The sequence below is a fragment of the Oryctolagus cuniculus genome, chromosome 6 (assembly GCF_051225735.1).
Source record: "Oryctolagus cuniculus isolate XC-2025 breed Fujian yellow rabbit chromosome 6, ASM5122573v1, whole genome shotgun sequence".
NCBI lineage: Eukaryota > Metazoa > Chordata > Mammalia > Lagomorpha > Leporidae > Oryctolagus > Oryctolagus cuniculus.
Window position 1 is genome coordinate 97,538,143 of NC_142872.1, and position 18,735 is coordinate 97,556,877.

The 18,735-nt window shown below is 41.3% G+C and overlaps 1 protein-coding gene across 46 annotated transcripts in view; it reads right to left on the reverse strand.

Annotated features, from left to right (window-relative positions):
* Positions 1-18,735, reverse strand: part of EYA1 (EYA transcriptional coactivator and phosphatase 1) — a 371,713-nt gene that overhangs the window by 124,904 nt on the left and 228,074 nt on the right. For 42 of the 46 annotated variants that reach the window (XR_016235724.1, XR_016235723.1, XR_016235727.1 and 39 more), the window contains one exon: positions 10,567-10,644. The exons of the other annotated variants lie outside the window; for them this stretch is intronic. Coding sequence is in view for 26 of the 42 variants with exons in the window: in XM_089335376.1 (XP_089191502.1) it covers positions 10,567-10,644 (78 nt within the window). In the remaining 16 variants the exon portion in view is untranslated. The remainder of the gene's footprint in view (positions 1-10,566; positions 10,645-18,735) is intronic. 46 annotated transcript variants of the gene reach the window in all.

The window sequence follows — 18,735 nt, forward strand, 5'->3', positions numbered from 1 at the left end:
CAAACAGAATAGGAGCAATCAGAGTTATCACACAGCATAAAGCACATTTTGTGAAGCTTTGGTTTTCAGTGCATGCTAGCACGTGGGTATATAAACAAAAAGAGAGATCTGGGAGGCTGCTGAGCAGCTGACTGGGCCCAGGGTCTGGAATCAGAATTTCACTTCAGCTCAGGTTCAAATCCCAACTCCTTTATGTGCTCTTAGCCAAGTGCTTCCCCTCTCAGTCTTGGTATGTTCTGCTTTCCCTCACAGGACTGTTGCAAACTCTAAAGGACACAAACTGGCATACACTACAAAACACACAATGTTTGTGTAATAAATGTTACTTTCTCAGAGACTCACTGTCTATGATCCCAAACTTGCCTTCCATTCTGTATTTTAAAAATATTTTTAATTTATTGACTTGAGAGGCAAGGAGACAGAGAAACAGAAACAGAGCCACCATCCTCTGGTTTACTCCCCCTGATGCCCACAATGGCCAGGACCAGACTGGTTGGGGTTACAACCAGGACATGGAAACTTGATCCAAGTCTCCCACATGGGTGCTACACAGGTGGCAGTGACCCAACTATCTGGGCCATCACCTACCACCTCCTGGAGTCTGCAATGGTGGTGAGCTGGAATTGGGAGCCAGAACCAGGAATCAAAACCAGGCACTCTGATATGGGATGCAGGCAACATAACTGCTAGGCCAAACATCTGCCCTCTCCTATGGTTTTAATTCTATTAAACAGCATCACCATCTGTTCAGCAAAATGTGTAAGGTAGGCCTCTTTGTCTCCTTGTTATATAGGAGGAACTTGGGCCTGTCCCCCTAAGTAGAAACTAGAAACCTCAAAATTATCTCATTATTCGTCCCCTGTTGTATGACTCAGAACTCATTCACCAATCCCAACTCCAGGAATTGCCTGTTGACCCATCCTGTGCCTGCAGACTTCACCCCTGCTCTCAGGGTTCCAGTCCTGGCTCAGCTCTTGCACGTCACCTGGGTGATCCCAACAGTCATGATCCTGGCTCTGTGTTCTACACTCAGGCCACCCCTTATCTCCCAATCCTCACTATCGCTACCATGGTGATCTTTCTGAAACAGAAACTTTTCATGGCCTTTTTTCAGCTTGCAATCTTTCACCTGCTCCCATTATCCCCAGGACAAACCCCAAATTCCTTGACAAAGTATACAACATGATTCCAGCTTCACCTCCCTCCTGGGCTGAGTGCTCTCCAATCATCAGGACAGCAGGGCTGCCTGTACATGCCCTGCGTCTGTCCATCTGCCTGGGCTGGTTTTCATTCTAGATGCTTCTGCCCTGCTCCGATTTCCTCTGCCTCACAAACACCAACTCCGTGCAGACTCAAACACCTATTTCTTTCAGAATAACGTCTTCTGCCTCTGTATTTTCTTGGAACCCTGCAAACACTGGCACCAGAGCCTTCACCACACTGTATTGGGGTTGGAGTATTTAACAGAGTCAATGATACTTTCCTCTAACTGTGAACCTCTGGGGCCAGGGACTCACTCTCCCTAGTTTCCTGAGCACCTGAAGGGACTTGGCAGGTGGGAAGCAATCAATAAACAATATTTGTTGGGTTAAGCATGTGAGATTCAATTCACAAGCCAAGTTGGTGTTTAAAACGCAATCACTTGAAGAATGGCTCGATTATTTAAAAAAAAAAATAATTAACCCAAGTTCCTTGGAAATATAAAATAAATATTATTCCAGGTGAAGTAAATGTGAAGAAGTCATGATGTTGTCCTGCTGGTAATTCTCTAATACAGGAACCTAAAATCATTGCGTAGTTCGACCACTGTATAGTAAGCAAACCTTCTGGGCTTTCCTTAAATCCAGACCCTTATAATCCCTGCACAGCCTACAGTCAAACTGCACCATCTTTTCCCTCTACATTTCCCCAAACCATCATAAAGCTTTAAACAGTAATTCAAGAACTGGGATTAATTTTAAGTTCATAGGATTGGAAAAACTTAGAGCAAAGGGCATACCACCCAGATCATCAATCAAGGTAAATAAACTGGTCCCCCTGCTATTGGTAAACACTGAATTCCACATGCCACTGAGCACTGGAACATATAGACAACCGCATCCTCTTGATATGTTTTAATATATTTGTTGCTGATTATTCTTTTCTTTCCCTGCTTCTGACATAATTTAAAGAAGTTCCCTAAGTCTTGTTGTAGGAAGGGAAAGGAAACCCAAAGTGAGCATTAATCACAAGTTAGAGAATCCTTCGCGATGATGAACAGAAATCTCAACATTAGCATGTGCTCAGTTCAGTCTCCTCTGGGGCTCCTACATCATTAATGTCAACACCATCCAGACAATCAGGTCAAAAGCCAGAAGTCATTTTTGACACTTCTCCTTCACTTGGACACACATTTTCATCATAGTCTCATTGGATCTCCCTTCAAAATAGATCCAAACTCTGACAGCTTCTCACTTCCTCTCCTCTAGTGCTCTGTTCCAATTCCCGACATTAGGGAACCAGAAAAAGCACCTGTTAGCTTTCCCACTGCAGGGGATGTGGCAGAACAAGGGCCCCACTGCTGAGCTCTGAAATCCATCCCTGCAAATACAGGGAGGCCGCGTTTCAAGGACTTCTCCCAGCCAAGGACAGGCCTCTTCCCGCGACACCTGGGACTCTACGATGCCCTTGCTGAAATGTCCTCTGACTGCAAAGCAGCTTTGGACACTTTCCCTAACTTAACCTCTCTCCCTCCCTCCCTTCCTCCTCCAACAAAATCCTGGCGGGCCTAATCCTGCCTTGGTGGCTCTTCTAGGAAGATATCAGCTAACACAGTCATCTTTCCTCTAAGCCAGGGAAATGCTGGTCTTCCTTCCTCCACAGCCCCTTTCCACTTCTCCCTCCCACATAGCATCTTCCATGCAACCAACAGGGATCTCATGAAAAGATAAATTAGACCATGCCACAGCCCCCTAGCCCTCACCTCTAAGCCCTTGGTTATCCTGCAGTCACATTTGGTTTAAGCCAAACTTACTCCCATCACATCGCCAAGATCCCTGCTCAGACAGCCTCTCCTAAGAGGCTTCCTTTCTAGAAGAGACCCCAGCCACTCTTCCACTGTATTCCTGGATCATGTTCCTTTTCTCTGCCTATTGTCAGACACAAACCCTTAACACTTATCCAAGTAAATATCTGTGTCTCTCAGATGACTGAGAACTGCATAAGAGCAGGCACCTTGTCCAAGTTTACACTGCTATATTCCCCTACCTAAACATGGCTTAGGGTAGGGTAAGGTAAGGTAAGGTAAGGTATGGTATGGTATGGTATGGTATGGTAGGTATGTATCACTGAGTGAATGAAACTTTCTAAGCTATGTCTTTTTAGGGCCAATTAAAAAAAAAAACCCTCATTTTTGTCATTCATAATATTTTTTATTCCTCTGGAAGTAGTCCTGTTTCTATTTTAAATTTTTGATTCCACCAGATATCAATTTTGTATGGTCAACATCATCAACTGACATTTTCGTTAATAACTTAAGAATCAGGCTTTGTGGAAATGGCAGGAGCAGCAAAGATATTGAAAAGATATAATTTTCAATCCCTATGGTTCTTAAAATTTTAATTATTAACATGTTGCTTTCCTTTGATAAAGAGTAAATGAGCAAAGCATCATATTTTAAAAATATGATAAACAGTTTGGCAATTTTCAATTCAGCCATGTGCCTTGGAAAACCAACCCACCTCCTGCAGTCTCCCCACACCAGGACACCCGAGTGATTCCTGGGGTAGAGTGAGCCTCACTACCCAATCATGCTTTCAGATGCAAGGGGTCCTTAAAAGACACAGCTGGAATTGTGTACAAAGCTTGAAACTGTAAAGCAACATAGTACTGCATACATTCTATGGATTTACTTCTAAGGGTACAGCTTAAAAACTTGCCATAGGACCCCAAATCTCCTGAAGCTGGGTGGTAAAAATAGTATTTCAAGTTACAGAGGTCATATGGATAGGATCAAGTGTTAAAGTGATCATACAAATAGGATTAAGTGCTTGGTAATAACAATAGATAGCATTAAAAAGTGAGTGCTCCAACATGGGAAGCAGTCCATACAGCAGACTCTTAGAATGACAATCACCTCAAGTAGCACTCTGACCTAACAACCAATCCTTAAGGCATTCTGGTTTGGCTGAAAAGCCAGGGGGAGCATTTCAGGCATGAAAAGCCTAGACACTACGGTAAAAAAAAAAAATGTTCTACATGAAGGACCTCTGTGCGTGAAATCCAGGTGGAAAGAAGTGGCCATCAAAGAAGGATGTACTTTCCTCTGAAGTGAGGAGAGAACTTCTACTTTGCTTATAGCCTTATCTAAATACTGAAGGAGTTTGTGGATTCAAAAGGCTTCCATAGCCAGGGCAGCTCACGTCAAGAGCTTCAGGCGGTCATTGACATCATACCTAAGAGTGTTAATTGTTAAATTAACAACAGGAGTCACTGTGCACTAACTTCCCATGCAGGACCTCTGTCCTCAAAGAGTTGTATGATACTTAATAGTAACACTTGTACTCAAAGAATTACTTCATTTTAGTGTATTAAGTGGAGGATATTCCTATGTAACAGAAATTATAGTTATGTCTAAGTGTTCCCAAAAGATGTATCATTCTTGGGTTCTTCTTTAAAGATAATTAAATTTCAAAAAAAAAAAAAAAGAGTGAAATTACCATCAAGATGCAATGACATCTTGTGCTTGTCTGGATTGTTGAGGAACAGCTTTTGTTCTTTTTTTTATGTTTTTTTTTTCATTCTGTTTTTTTTTCTTTCTCTCTCTTTTTCTCCCTCATACAAAGTGTTGAACTCTTTGCCTAGAATAGAGTTGATCTTCTCTGTATAAATTTAAATGAAAATAGATCTTAGTAAAAAACAAGAGTGGGAACAGGAGAGGGAAGAGGAAGTGGTGTAGGAGTGTGTGTGGGAGGACATGTAGGGTGGGAAGAATCACATTTATGAAATGTATGCAAATAAATTTAAAAAAAAGAAAAATAAAGACACAGTGGGAGATAACTGTCACCAATAGCAGAGTGGCTCCTTTTCCTTTTTATCCTTCCAATTTTATAAAGACACCAAGAATAGTCAACACAGATTTTTTTAAGTAGATGTGGATTTTTAAGCTGTCATGGGGAATGCAGTAGGAGCAGTGACCTCACAGTTCAACTCCAGTTTGGAGATAAAGGCTTGGAGACTTCTTTCTCCTATAAATCCTAAGTTCTGCTCAGAGCCATTTCAATATGCCACAAGTTTCATTCTTTACTCAAAGAAAAAGAAAAAAAAAGTGATGGGGGAAGGGAGAAGAGGAAGAGTTGGGGAGGGGGAGAGAAAACAAAGAAAAAGAGAGGGAGAGAAAGGGAAAGGAGAAGAAAATATAAGACAATAAAAGAATATCCAGAGACCAGAGTTGCGGTGGAACAAGTAAAGCCACCACAGGCAATGCAGGGGTTCTGTATGGGTGTCAGTTCCTGTCCCAGCTGCTCTACCTCTAATCCAGCTCCCTCTTGATGGCCCGGGGAAAGCAGCGGAAGATGACCCAAGTGCTTGGGCACCTGGGAGACCTGGATGAAGCTTCTGGCTCCTGGTTTTGGCCTGGTCCAGTCCTGGCCATTGTGGCCACTTGAGGAGAGGAAGATCTCTCTGTAACTCTGCCTTTCAAATAAATAAATACATTCTTTTAAAAAAAAAAAAAAACCCACATCAATGGTGCTCTGTACTTCTACTCTTCTCACTTCACTCAATTCTTTCCTCTATATCCAAAAGAAAGAATCAATATATCAAAACAAAGACCCTTTATTGCTTCAAGTTCTTCACCTAATTACCCCTCTGCCTTCAGCTAAGCTCCTCTCCAAGGCCCTTGCTTCTCCTGCATACTTTTCCCAAGTGCAGGCTGCTCATTCTCTCAGATTTCCGACACCAAAAAGACCTGAATATATTATCTCATTGTTGCTTCTTCCCAATTATCAGATTTCTGCTCTCCCATAAAACCTTTGCTTCTCTGAGATCTATCACAGCTCTTTAACACTTCCATGAATGACCCATATCCTGGACATGGCCTTGCATTCATTAAAAACTTGAGCATGCTGTACACCTCCCAACAAGCGTCAATGTTCACATCAACACTTTTCTCAATCTGCTTTGTCCCCAACTCTAGCTTCCACCTTTGATCACCAATTCAGCATCACAACCTAACTTTGTTCCTCATACCATGGTCTCCAGCCCCAGCCACAGCGACCAATTCACTCATTTACTCAAAGATTCGCTAGGCGTCTCTCATGTGCTCTACACCATGGTAGCCACTGGGACTGTGAGCATGGACAAGAAGAACAAAAGTTCTGTTCTTATACGGCTATAATTTGCCAAAAAGATAGACACTGAACAATAGTTTTTAAAGTAGTGATAAAACCCAAAGAAGGGATACAGAGAACCGAGTGTAGAAGCATATGGTGGGAGCCTTGTTGAGTTTTGGGATTAAGTAATGTACATTATCTTTTTCCAAAATTTTCATATCTTTATTCTCCTTCCACCTGTTCTAAAACCTCATCAAGACATTAAGAGATACAAGACCCCTGACATCCTTATCTTCTCTCCATTTATTAGCCCCCACTTTCTCTTTTTATCTATCCTGGATACATGGAAAATTATTTTACACAGTTCTTTTACTGATTCTCTTACTTCTCTCTCTTCATATTTCTACTTGGAAAATCTCCAATCCTGGATCAAACCAAGTATGTTTTTCCCCTGGGCTGCTAAGCCTTTGTAGGGGAAAACTGCTCCAGCATGAAGGCTCCACATGTATCAGCTCCAGTCTTGCTGGGATCCCCCAGCTCTACTGTCAACCCTGTCCTGCGGTTTTAAGCAGCCTCATGCTTCCCTACCCCCCAGAGCACCTATTTCCAATTACCCTCCAACTTTTCAACCACACAGACCTATTGCTACTGTCTTTTTGAACCACTTCAGAAGAGAACACAGAAGCCATCCCTGATTCATCCACTCCTGTATCTGTTAATTCATCAGCCAATGTCTGAGTGTCTAATATGAACGAGGCACTATTCTGACGTCAGAGATACGGAGGCGAACAAAAGAAGGTAAAGTCATGCCTTCACGTGTTTTGATAGGGGTGAAGAGTCCAACAATAAACATACTGCTGATGAAAATTATAGACTTTGCAAAAGATTCTGAGTGTTATGGGGTGAGGGTAGGGAGATTCAGACTATTAGAAAGACTGGAAGCAGTAAGGAAAGTTGTGCAACACTGAGTAGGGTGGTCGGGGGAGTCCACAGAGAGAAAACACAATTCATGCACAAACTTGAAGGTGGTGAGGGCATCCAGCAGGCATATGGGAAGGGACTGGGAGTACAATTTTTGGACTCTTTATTTAATGTAGGGTTAATTTTATGAGTATAAAGTAAACTGAAAGTAGATCATTGTTAAAAATTAAGACATGGAATAAGAGAGGAATGAGGAGGAAATGTGGGAGTGTGGGCAGGAGGGAGGGTAAGAGGGGAAATATCACTAGGTTCCTAAATCTGTATATATGGATTACTTGAAATTTGTTTACCTTAAATTAAAAAAAGATAGCTGACATTTTGTCATGTCAGTAAGGTTCTCTTAATGTTTAACGTCTGGTGTACGAATCTGGGACTGGTAGAAATTCTTTCCTGCCTTCACTTCTAGTCCAACGTTCTTCCCTCTTTATAATCCCTGCTTTCATCCCATCTTCTGGGATCCCTTACACGTGCTGGATTTTCCTGAGTTCTGTCTTTAACCCTGTTGCAGCCCACTAGCTTGAACCTCCTCTACACTTTCAAAATCTCAATTGAAAATCTTTACAGAACTCCAAACCCTGCTTGACCCTCTTCAGGTAGATGTGACCTCACATTCAATAACACCTAGAGTGAGGTCACCATCATTCTTTGTCAAATATGCTGTATTTTTTAAAGATTATTTATCTGAAAGTCAGTGTTAGATAGAGAGGAAGAAACAAAGACAGACACAGATCTTCCATCTGCTGGTTCACTCCCCACGTGGCTGCAATGACTAGGGCTGAGGCAGGCCAAAGGCAGGAGCCAAGTGCTGCATTTGGGTCTCCCATACTGGTGGCAGGTGCCCAAGTACCTCCACTTCCACTTCCAAGCAATTCCATCTTCCACTGCTTTTCCCAGGCCATTAGCAGGGACCTGGATTGAAAGTGGAGCAGCTGGGACTCAATCTGACACCCAAGGGGGATGCTGGTATGGCAGGCGGTAGCTTTTACCCACTAGGCCATGATGTCGGCCACATGCTCTTTTTTTTTCAAATATGGATTTTATTTTAATTTTATTTGAAGAGGAGAGAGAGAAAGAAGAGAGAGGAGAGAGAGAGAGAGAGTTTATTCGAGAGAGACAGAGAGCTTCCATCCTGCTGGTTTGTTCCCTGAGCCAGGCCAAAGCCAGGATCTGGGGACGGAATCTGGGTCTTGGAATCAGAGCTGGGGACTCGAACACAGGCACTCCAATGGGGTGCAAGTGTTCAGAGCAGTGTCATAACCAGTGCACCAAGCAATGGCCTCAGTCATGCTCCTGTACACTGCCTACTGCTCAATTTCTTTCTCTGTCTCACTTACCCCTCATGCCATAGGTCACTGATGACTATAAGTTCTACTTCATAATACATCTAACACCCGCTTTTCTACAAACAATGTCAGTGCATTATCTCAGGCCTTCAGTGTTTCTCACTCAAATTCATAGCCACCACCCCCCAAAAAAATCTCTAACTGGTTTCTCTACTTCAGTTCATCTGACTCCATCCACCCTGCCCCTACAGTCATGATTCTGTGCTACGAATATGACCACGCAAACTTCGATGACTCCCACTGCACTCAGAGTGAAGCAAACTCTGTGCAGGTAACTCAAACTTGTTCAGACTCTGGTCCGTCTCCCCCTGCAGCCTGCACTGGAGGCTAGCACTGCACACACCAGGATGCTGACCTATTCACAGAAGCTCAGAGTTCCACACCCTCTGTGCCACAGTCTCCACCCCCAGAGCACTCCATCTGGCCCAGAATCCCCCTCGCCAGTCCTACATGTGTGGTTTTACAATTCATCTTTTAAGAGCCAGTACAGGCCAGTGCTGTGGCTCACTAGGCTAATCCTCCACTTGCGGTGCCGGCACCCCAGGTTCTAGTCCCGGTTGGGGCACCGGATTCTGTCCTGGTTGCTCCTCTTCCAGTCCAGCTCTCTGCTGTGGCCCAGGAGTGCAGTGGAGGATGGCCCAAGTGCTTGGGCCCTGCACCCGCATGAGAGACCAGGAGGAAGCACCTTCCTGCCCGCCCCACTCCACCCCAGTCTGTTGGTGCCTGCCTGGGTGTTCTTGGGGGCTCCCTGGAATCCCCTTGGCTATTAGCACATGATAGTGTGATGGTCTAGTCATTTATTCACTAGGGCCACTTCACACATCTATGAATTCATAATTGCCCCAAGCACACTGCCTGGCCAAAGTCAAATACTAGTAAATGGCTTATGAAAGAACAAGCGGCTATTATACCTTTTGTTATTCCCTCAGAACTTCCATCTGGTATCATTAGTATCAAAGCTGTATATTTGCATTTAATTTTAAATCTGCTTCACATATAATTACTTTTTGTTGTGGTGGTATTAAATAAATCATTCCGTGAGTAGACTAAACCAATACAAATTTATGAAAGTAGTGCATGTCTGATTAAAATGTTTGACAACTATAACAATTAATATTAAAGGATGAATAATTTCAGGAATTACCTCTGGTATAAATAGTTTTTACATGAAATACTCCTGTCTGGGTAGCTTGGCAATTCTATAATGAGATTCTCACTGTTACTTTTATTATCACAGCAACTTTCTTATCAGTAATTTCACCATGATAGATGCAAAGCTTGGATGTTTTGTTTATTAGAAGCAGATTTTACTGATGTGAAAGAAATTAATAACTAAGGAATTTAGCGCTTCTTTACAGAGTGTATTTAATTTAGATATAGGGTTGACAAGGTTGTCTCTAGGAGAATAGCTTGCTAAGTTTCCTTAATGGGTATAAGCATTCAAATTGTGCCTGAAGGAACTGGAAAAACGAGCAAATGAAAGAGAAAGGGGAAGGAATCATTAGCATAATAATTTAGTAGAACAAAGGGAATAAAACAAAATCCCTTTATCTACTTTATTAGATACCAATATTTTTAGCAAATACTTCTTTACACTGAATGAAAACACCAGAATTGCAAACATGTAACTCTAAGAAAAGGTGTACTTTGTATAAAAAGGCATAAAAAGCCTGAACACATGGATAAGGGTACTCCAAAAAGTTCATGGAAAAATGAAATTGAAGATAGGCTAATTTTGATGCCTAGTTTTCCCCAACATAGTCTCCAGAACTTTTTGAAGACCCCTTGAATGCATCAATAGGTATATATATATATATGCACCCAGACACATACACCTATAAACACACACATACTTATCTCCACATACATATAAATAAACTTGGAAATATAATGCATAGTAGTAATGTGAAAATCTAACATTTATGCCTTACCTGACCCTGAGAAACTGTCTAAAGCCCCGTCTGCTGCGGTAGAAGCTATTTCACTGCTGCTCATGGGCTCTGTTTTAACTACAAAATAAACAACACAGATCAGATACCCAATTAATAGGAGTTTGTAAAAGTCTGAGAGGAAATAACATGCAAAATATGACAGATAATTTTTTAAAAAATCTTTTCTATTTGAACATGAATTAGATTAATATTCCTAAAATAAATCTTTAAAAAGTTATATAAAGAAAATAGGTAAGGATATACTAATTTCCTGATCAGTTTCATGCTGTCCATATGTTGAAATATTGCACTGTATCCCATAAAAATGTACAAGTAGTAATATAGCAATCAAAAATTTAAAAAAAAGCATTTATAGGTTGATTTTTTTCTTCCAAAGGAAACAATCTACTGTGCAAGTTTTTAAATCCTTGAAAAGTACTCTAAACTAATTAAATTCACTGGCATCACATATTAGCTAAATTGCTTATGCATAAATAATGTATCCTCAAAATATACATAATGCAATATGAAGTTGTTTCCTGGAATTAGTAGAAAAATCTCCATGACTTGGTCAAACAGGATCAAAAGGATAGAAGAAAAGAATCTGAAAAAGTGAGCAGAGGCTAAGTGTAACACTGCAGGTTGTCACGATGTTCAAGGACAGGCACGCGCAGGCATGTGCACCAACAGGGGCGCACGTATACACTCACACACACTCACCACACACACACACACACACACACACACACATTCTTTCTCACTTACCCAGCACGCCTCAAAAACAGAATGCTCAATCTACTGGATTGCTATTACCACCCAACCATAGAGGACAGACAATTCATCAACATTGTATGTACACTCTGTACCCAAAATACATTCAGTCTAAATGTAGCAGAAATGAAGTTTTCCCTTTCAAAATATACAGACAGGATAAGTTTGTTCAATATGTATATGACTTTGTAAAGTCTCTTTGGGTTGTGAAATAACTTAGATTTAAGTTACAGATTTTCCAAAGTAAAACATTCCTCTGATAAAGTGGCAGAATTACAATACCCCTAACAGGCAAGTCAGACCACCTCAGAAATCCATTCCCTCTCTAGCTTTAGATTTTATTCTTAAAATGAAGATATAGCATTATATTTTCCCTAGAAAGTACTGGTGAATGCCATCATTAGAATCTGCCTGGCCTACTTTGTAAAAGTTACTCACTCCCTACTAACAGCTTTTCTGAAAGAGTGCAATAATAAATTTAAAGGTGCTCACCCCCACCCCCAATCAGTAACATGGCTTTCAATATGAAGGCACAACATGAGGATAATTATTTAGGGAAGCTCTGCTCACAAAGTAAACTCAGTGGGAAAAGACGATGGAGAAGATGCAGCTCCTTCCTCCTCTCAATGTTGCCAGTCTCTAAGAAAAAGTAGGCAAAGGACGAATTTGCACAACTACTGGACTTCCAAATATTTTACCAGTGCACAATGAGCAGTTTTAGAATGAGCATTATAAATAGATGTATCAGATAGTCACTTTCAAAAACACTAATTATTTAGATGGTTTCTTAAACAAGGCTGTATGTAGGGAGAAAAACAGAAACAGCGAGACTAATGTGAATCACTCTGCCTGGTGATTTTAATGCAGACCACACAACAGTATAACTGAGGTTGTAACTGAAGTTTTCACTTTTCTGCCAGTTGTTTTGCGTTAGAAGTCTTAGTTGATGCTAATAAATTCTGACATAAGCCTGTATTTCCCTTTTCTGCCCACACCGCCAGGCAACATAACAATCTTGCTCTTCATAACACTATACCAGCATCGCTTTAGGAAGGCAAGTACTCTATGCTAGTGCAGAGTTTCTGAATTTCCTACTCATCCGTATACATCATACCTTATATGTCCCTTAAAAAGAATTTACAGGCCGGCGCCGTGGCTCACTAGGCTAATCCTCCGCCTGCGGCGCCAGCACTCTGGGTTCTAGTCCCGGTTGGGGCACCAGTTCTGTCCTGGTTGCTCCTTTTCCAGTCCAGCTCTCTGCTGTGGCCCAGGAAGGCAGTGGAGGGTGGCCCAAGTACTTGGGCCCTGCACCCACTTGGGAGACCAGGAAGAAGCACCTGGCTCCTGGCTTCGGATTGGTGCAGCGCATCGGCCATAGAGAACATTTGGGGAGTGAACCAACAGAAAAGGAAGACCTTTCTCTGTCTCTCTCTCTCTCTCACTGTCTAACTCTGTCTGTTAAAAAAAAAAAAAAAAGAATTTACATAAAACCCTGTACATACAAAGCAATAGTTTCATTTCATTCTTTGCTGGAGAGATCACCACTGGGATTCTGAACTCAGAATCAATTCCATGCTGAGCAAAGATTAGAGTTAGGTGCAAGGGAAACAGGTCGCGTAATGTGCCCACCATACGTCACATTCTCTATAGTCATTGCAATTCATCTTTCTAAACTCTAAGGAGGTTTCAGAATGCACTTATAAACTCCCTAGTCAAGTACTGTGGCCTCTTGTTTTACATCCAAATAACTGAAATCAGAGGTGTGGCAGAAATGGGCTTTCATTTTGAATGTCTTTGGCTCTAATGCCCCTAACAAAAGCTTGAAGAAATGGTAAAAAAGAGTGTGTAGATTTTGTGGTACAGTGGCTTAAGCCATGCTTGAGATGCCATATTGGAGTGCCTGGGATTGAATCCTGGCTCAGCAACCCAGCTTCCTGCTAATGTGTCTGGAAGGCAGCAGATGATGGTCCAAGTACTTGGGTCTCTGCCACCCATATGGGAGAACCAAGATGAAGTTCCTGGCTACAGCCTGGTCCAGTCCCAGCTACTGTGTGCATTTGGGGAATGAACCAGTGGATGGAAGATCTCTCTCTTTCTTCACCTTCTTTGTCACTCTATCTTTCAAATAAATAAATTCATCTTTAAAAAGAGAGAAACTACAACATAGCAGGACAGCTGGGGCACAGTGCCACACAACATAGATAGGGTGGAAAGCAAAGCTCCTACAGTTTTTGGTCTCCTAGAGTCTGAGAGCTTCAGTCTAGTGAACTTGCTGTAAGAACTCAAGTAGAAGCATCATGCCCCATAGTCAGGAAAAGACAGCAAAGAAGAAATCCTTCCACTGCTTAGGATTTTAGTCCAGATGAATTTTAAGTCTGCCAACTTTAAGGTCTAAAATTCTGTAAACTGGACTATATAATCACCAAAACCACTACTATTCCTAAAGTGTACATCAGCTATTTCCCATATGATTAGTTTAATTGACTATAGCTTTCACTCTCAGGAGGCCCATTCAATTATACTTGGAATCCATTAAAACGAGGCAAAAAGAATAGAAAGGAAAGGAAGAAGATACCTTTTCTTTTATGCCCAAGTGCACTGCTTTTTGTCATTGTTCAAATATATCCATCTATATACACTAAGGGCTAAAGATTCACTTTTCCCAGTTAATCTACTTTTTTGAAAAGCTCCTTGTTGAGGACAAGAAGATGTACATAAAACTACCACCAGGATATTCACGATTGTATCAGGTAATGTAATCGAATACTAAGATCACCAAGAACTTGATAATAAAAAGACTGGTGATTTATTGTGATGTAAAATAGTTTCTGAAGGAAAGTCAAATGAACATAGACTCTGGCTTTGTTGCCAAGAATACCCTCGCCAGAGAGTTAAAAAGACAAGAAGAATCTCTGCCATCAAAGTTTTAGCCAACCCCTCCTCACTACCACGATAGGCTGTAGATGATACAACACAGCACTCTCCAATGTTTCAAGTTTTAAAGGGTACTGTCACATGTGAGAGCAGCTTTCTCACCCAAGCCACCTATCTAAAAAGAAAAATTATAAATGATCCCTTCTAAAGAACTGTAAGATTATTTCATCTCCATCATACTCTTTTGTTACATGACTTCAGTCTATTAGAAAATAGCAATTTTTGTTTGTTTTTTCCCATACTCAAGCACATCTCTTTTCCTACCATCACAAGTCTTCAAAATTCCACCTGATCCTCAGGGACTCATTTATCCTCTAAAATACCCTCAGAAATTCTCCCACAGTCCCTTTATTCTCATTGGTCCCTGTAACCCCTTTACTTGGTCACACATTATAGGTCCAAACCATGCTGGGAAACTTGTTTTCTTCTGTTTTGCCACAAATTTTCATCCCTTGATGCTTTTGACCAATTTTCATTTTGGAGTTAGAGAGTCTAACTACCTTCAATAATACTTTCTAAGTCTTATTTGACCTCTGACCTTAATTATCTTATCTATGTAAAATTTTAAAAAATTATATTTACATTACCAAAATGCAACTGATTCACAATAATGTATATAAAGCGTATGGTATAAAGTGGGAACTGAAAGTATATTCATCACCATTATTAATAGTAGGTATAATAATATTCTCTTTTGGTTGGGCTAAATGCCTTTCTCTTGGGAAGTAATATCAGGGAGCAACACTGGATAAAAAGGCAAAAGTACAAGCTTGAAGATAACAACTTCAATCTAGCTTTCCTACTAACAGTGTGTACCTAGAATAAGTTACTCTACTTTGTGTGCCTTTGCTTCCTCACTGGTAGTGGGGATTACATGTAAACACTCAAAAAACCTAAATTGTTATAAATCACTTAGCATTGTGCTGGGTCCAGAGCTCATGCTTTTATTACAGTGTTTTTGTTATAAACTACCTTTATGGTGTGTTTTCAACGATGAGAAAGCATTCTTTATAAGATTTGTTTTTATTTATTTGACAGTCAGAATGAAAAAGAGAGAGAGAGACAGACAGACTTGGGCCATCCTCCACTGCTTTCCCAGGCACATTATCAGGGAGCTGGATCGGAAGTGGAGCAGTGGCTCAACCCCCTATACCACAACGCTGGCCCCTCAAAGCATTCCGAAGATACAGATAACTGAGTCAAAATCTATTCTAAACTTCACATTGAAGTTCAGCTTACCCATTGGTAAGAAAATTCAAAGAATCTAAAGTGAAATGACTTGCATAAGACCAACCAGGAGGTCATGCCTCAGAATATCAAAAATAAAATCAAGTTAACCTGGAACTAAGCAGCGACTATGTTAAGAAAACTTCTACCTCAGAATTTTCAATCAGTGTATGCTCTTTCTGAAAAAAGACTGGCAGGAGAATGGCAATACACAGCAATTATAATCAAGAATTCTGGAAGAAACTGTGACCATCTCTCCTTAGCACCCTTTTGGGGAAGCTGGCTCATGAATACAAGAAACCCCACTTCTTGTACCATAAATGTAAGCAGTGACTCATCCATCAGATCACTAGAGCTAGTGATTGTTATGGGCTGGGTAGGATCAGTTGCCCCCAAACTCATGTAGACATTTAAACTTCAATTTCTCAGTGTGAAAGGCGGATTGGTTTAAGGTAGAGACTTGATCTAATTATAGCATCTGAGAGATGGGTCTGGCGGGAGATCATCACCTCACTGGGGTATGACCTCAAAGGGTGGTTCTTGCAAGAGGGTTGACTGAGTTCACGCTCTGCCTGGCTCTGTGTCCTGACTCACCATGTGATCATTCCTCCACAGCAACCATGACCAGCCTCTATCAGACACTGAACCATAGGGTCTCCCAATCCCGAACTAAACCCTCCAAATGGTAAGCTGAAATAAACCTTTCCCTCCACACACACCCCCTCCAGGAAGCTCCTGGGGTATGTTTTAGTTAAAGCAACAAAGGCCAGACTAATACAGTGACATTAGCTATCAAGGTCTTCCAATCAACCTTATCATACCATGATTCCATGCATGTTGAATATTGAGGTCATAGGAATAAATCTCAATAAGACAACAGGCCAATCAGACAAGACAAACATTCAGCCCGTTTGGTTAGTTATAAATCTCAGTGCACATTAAGAGGACAGCTAAAGCAAGTTCACTCCCAAAGAACAGTGCTTCCTACTGGATGGCAGCCAGCTTCTATGTTATAAAGAATTTGCTCAGGAAGTACAGGGAAGGCATTGGCCTGAGTGAGCAGCGCTTCCCTCACCCCCACCCCCCATCAGTATTTAAATTCATCTCAGAACTTTCATCAAACTCTAAAAATCAGCAGAGTTTGGCTGTGCTTGGCACCAGCTCAGTGTTTCAATTCTGTTTCCTATTGTAATTTCAGCAACTCAGTTCATCATCTCCCTGCTACTCATCATGAGGCCTTCACTTCTTCTGCCTCACTGAGATTCACCTTCATTCAATCTTGGTAATTCACTGGTTCAGTTACATCATGGCTTAAAACTGTATGACCACAAGAAATAGCACCACCCTCCTCCTACATTCACTTACTTCTGTTGGACTGGCTTAGTGTTCATCAGGACATCCCATCTTTCCAAACCCCTACCTATGCTTCCTGGTCTAGTTTCACTAGCCTGCTTTGCCCAGTCCAGAACCCAAGACCTCTCATGTCTGGCTGTCTCTGTGCCATGTGGTGACATCTCATTTGCCCAAACATCTATTTTGTCAAACTCCAGTCCCAGGATGGATGATCATTGTTATTCACCCTTCGGCTGCTACACAGCACGACAGAGAGGTCACATTTAGCATGCTGAGTCCACTTAAATTTATTCTTTCCTTATTCTTCTGAGTCATCCTGTTATTTGACAATCCCTTGTTTCTACCTCTTACCTGTCTGAAACACATTTCATCGACTTTTCCCCATTTCTCTCAAACCCCTGAAGCATATCCTACTCCTCATCCTCCCTCTCTCTCTCTCATATGCTTATCAAATATTTTATAAAGAATGTTGAAGTCACAATAATCTTTTATCCTCCTCCAATATTTCCCAGTTTTCCACTGACTGATTTCAATGGAAATGCCCTTTCCTTTAGCAGGGTCAAAGCTACACTACTCTTCTGGGTGCCAGCTCCACATCTCCTTCACAACAAAAATCCATTATTTGGTTATTAGTTTCTCAACGTCTTCAAACACTGTATCTCAAGAAGCTCCTTTCCTTCTACCCACAGAAACAAGTAGTTCTCTAATTGTTTGAGGTCTTTTCTCCATAATGATGCTGTCCCTCTCCTTTTTTTCATGACCAAGTTTCCTGAACTTTCACCTTCAAAGTAATGTAACCACAGAAAGTTCTTTCAAATGTTCATGCAAAATTGAATTAAAAGTTTGCAAATACTTTGGTGTAAAAAAAAATTTACAACTATGCAAAGTTTTCTTATAGTATGCATTTTCCACGATCCTTGGATGTATTCCCCTATTGTCTGTAATCCTTTGCATCAAATCCTTTGCATCTACTATTTTACTAAAAGGATCTTTATAATTGCCCAGTTCAAGCTTTTCTCAATCTCAATTTGTCATTCTTCTGTGGAATGGGCCTTTGTCTACTCTATGCATCTATAATTCTACCTTCTTGTTTCTGTCTGGATATGCTCTCACAATTATAAAAAAATTTCCTCCATGTATGACTCCCAAATCTCTATCCATATGTACAACTTTGTCATGGGGGCTATTCTTTACACACCAATTGTGCAGCCTTGCCTGGTTATGGGTCAAACTCAACCTGTACAAACAGAAACATCTTTACAGTGGACCACTCTCTTTTGATGAACACTATCAGTCACATATGCTGAGTCTCCTTTTCCCTGATTTCTCCCAGCCCCTCCTTCCTGACACTGTACTGCCAAGTCTGCAACTTCCACCACTCTTTCACCACCTTCCTATTAATTGCCTGCCTACTATCTTAATGACCTTCCACTTCTTCTCTTGTGAAAGCTGGCAAGTTAACATTTCAGTCTGCATTCTCCCTGCTGCAGGCAGATATTTCTTTTCAAAGCGTAGGTTTCCACCAATCTTGCCTGACTGAGGTCTTCAGAAGGTCCTCCATTACCTCCTAAATTAAGTTCCCATTTCTAACCATGTACTGAAGGCCCTCTACACTCTTAACACAAGGCTTCATTTTTCAGATTTATTTTATCTGAAATGCAGAGTTAGAGAGAGACAAATGGAGATACAGACAGAGAGATATTGCATCTGCTGGTTCACTCCCTCAAATGGCTGTAAGAGCCAAGGCTGTGCCACATGAAAGCCAGGAGCCAAGAGATTCATCAGAGTCTCCTACATGGGTGGGAGATCCAAGCACTTGGGCCATTTTCCACAGCTTTCCCAGGCACATTAGCAGGGAGCTGGATTGGAAGGAGAGCCATCAGA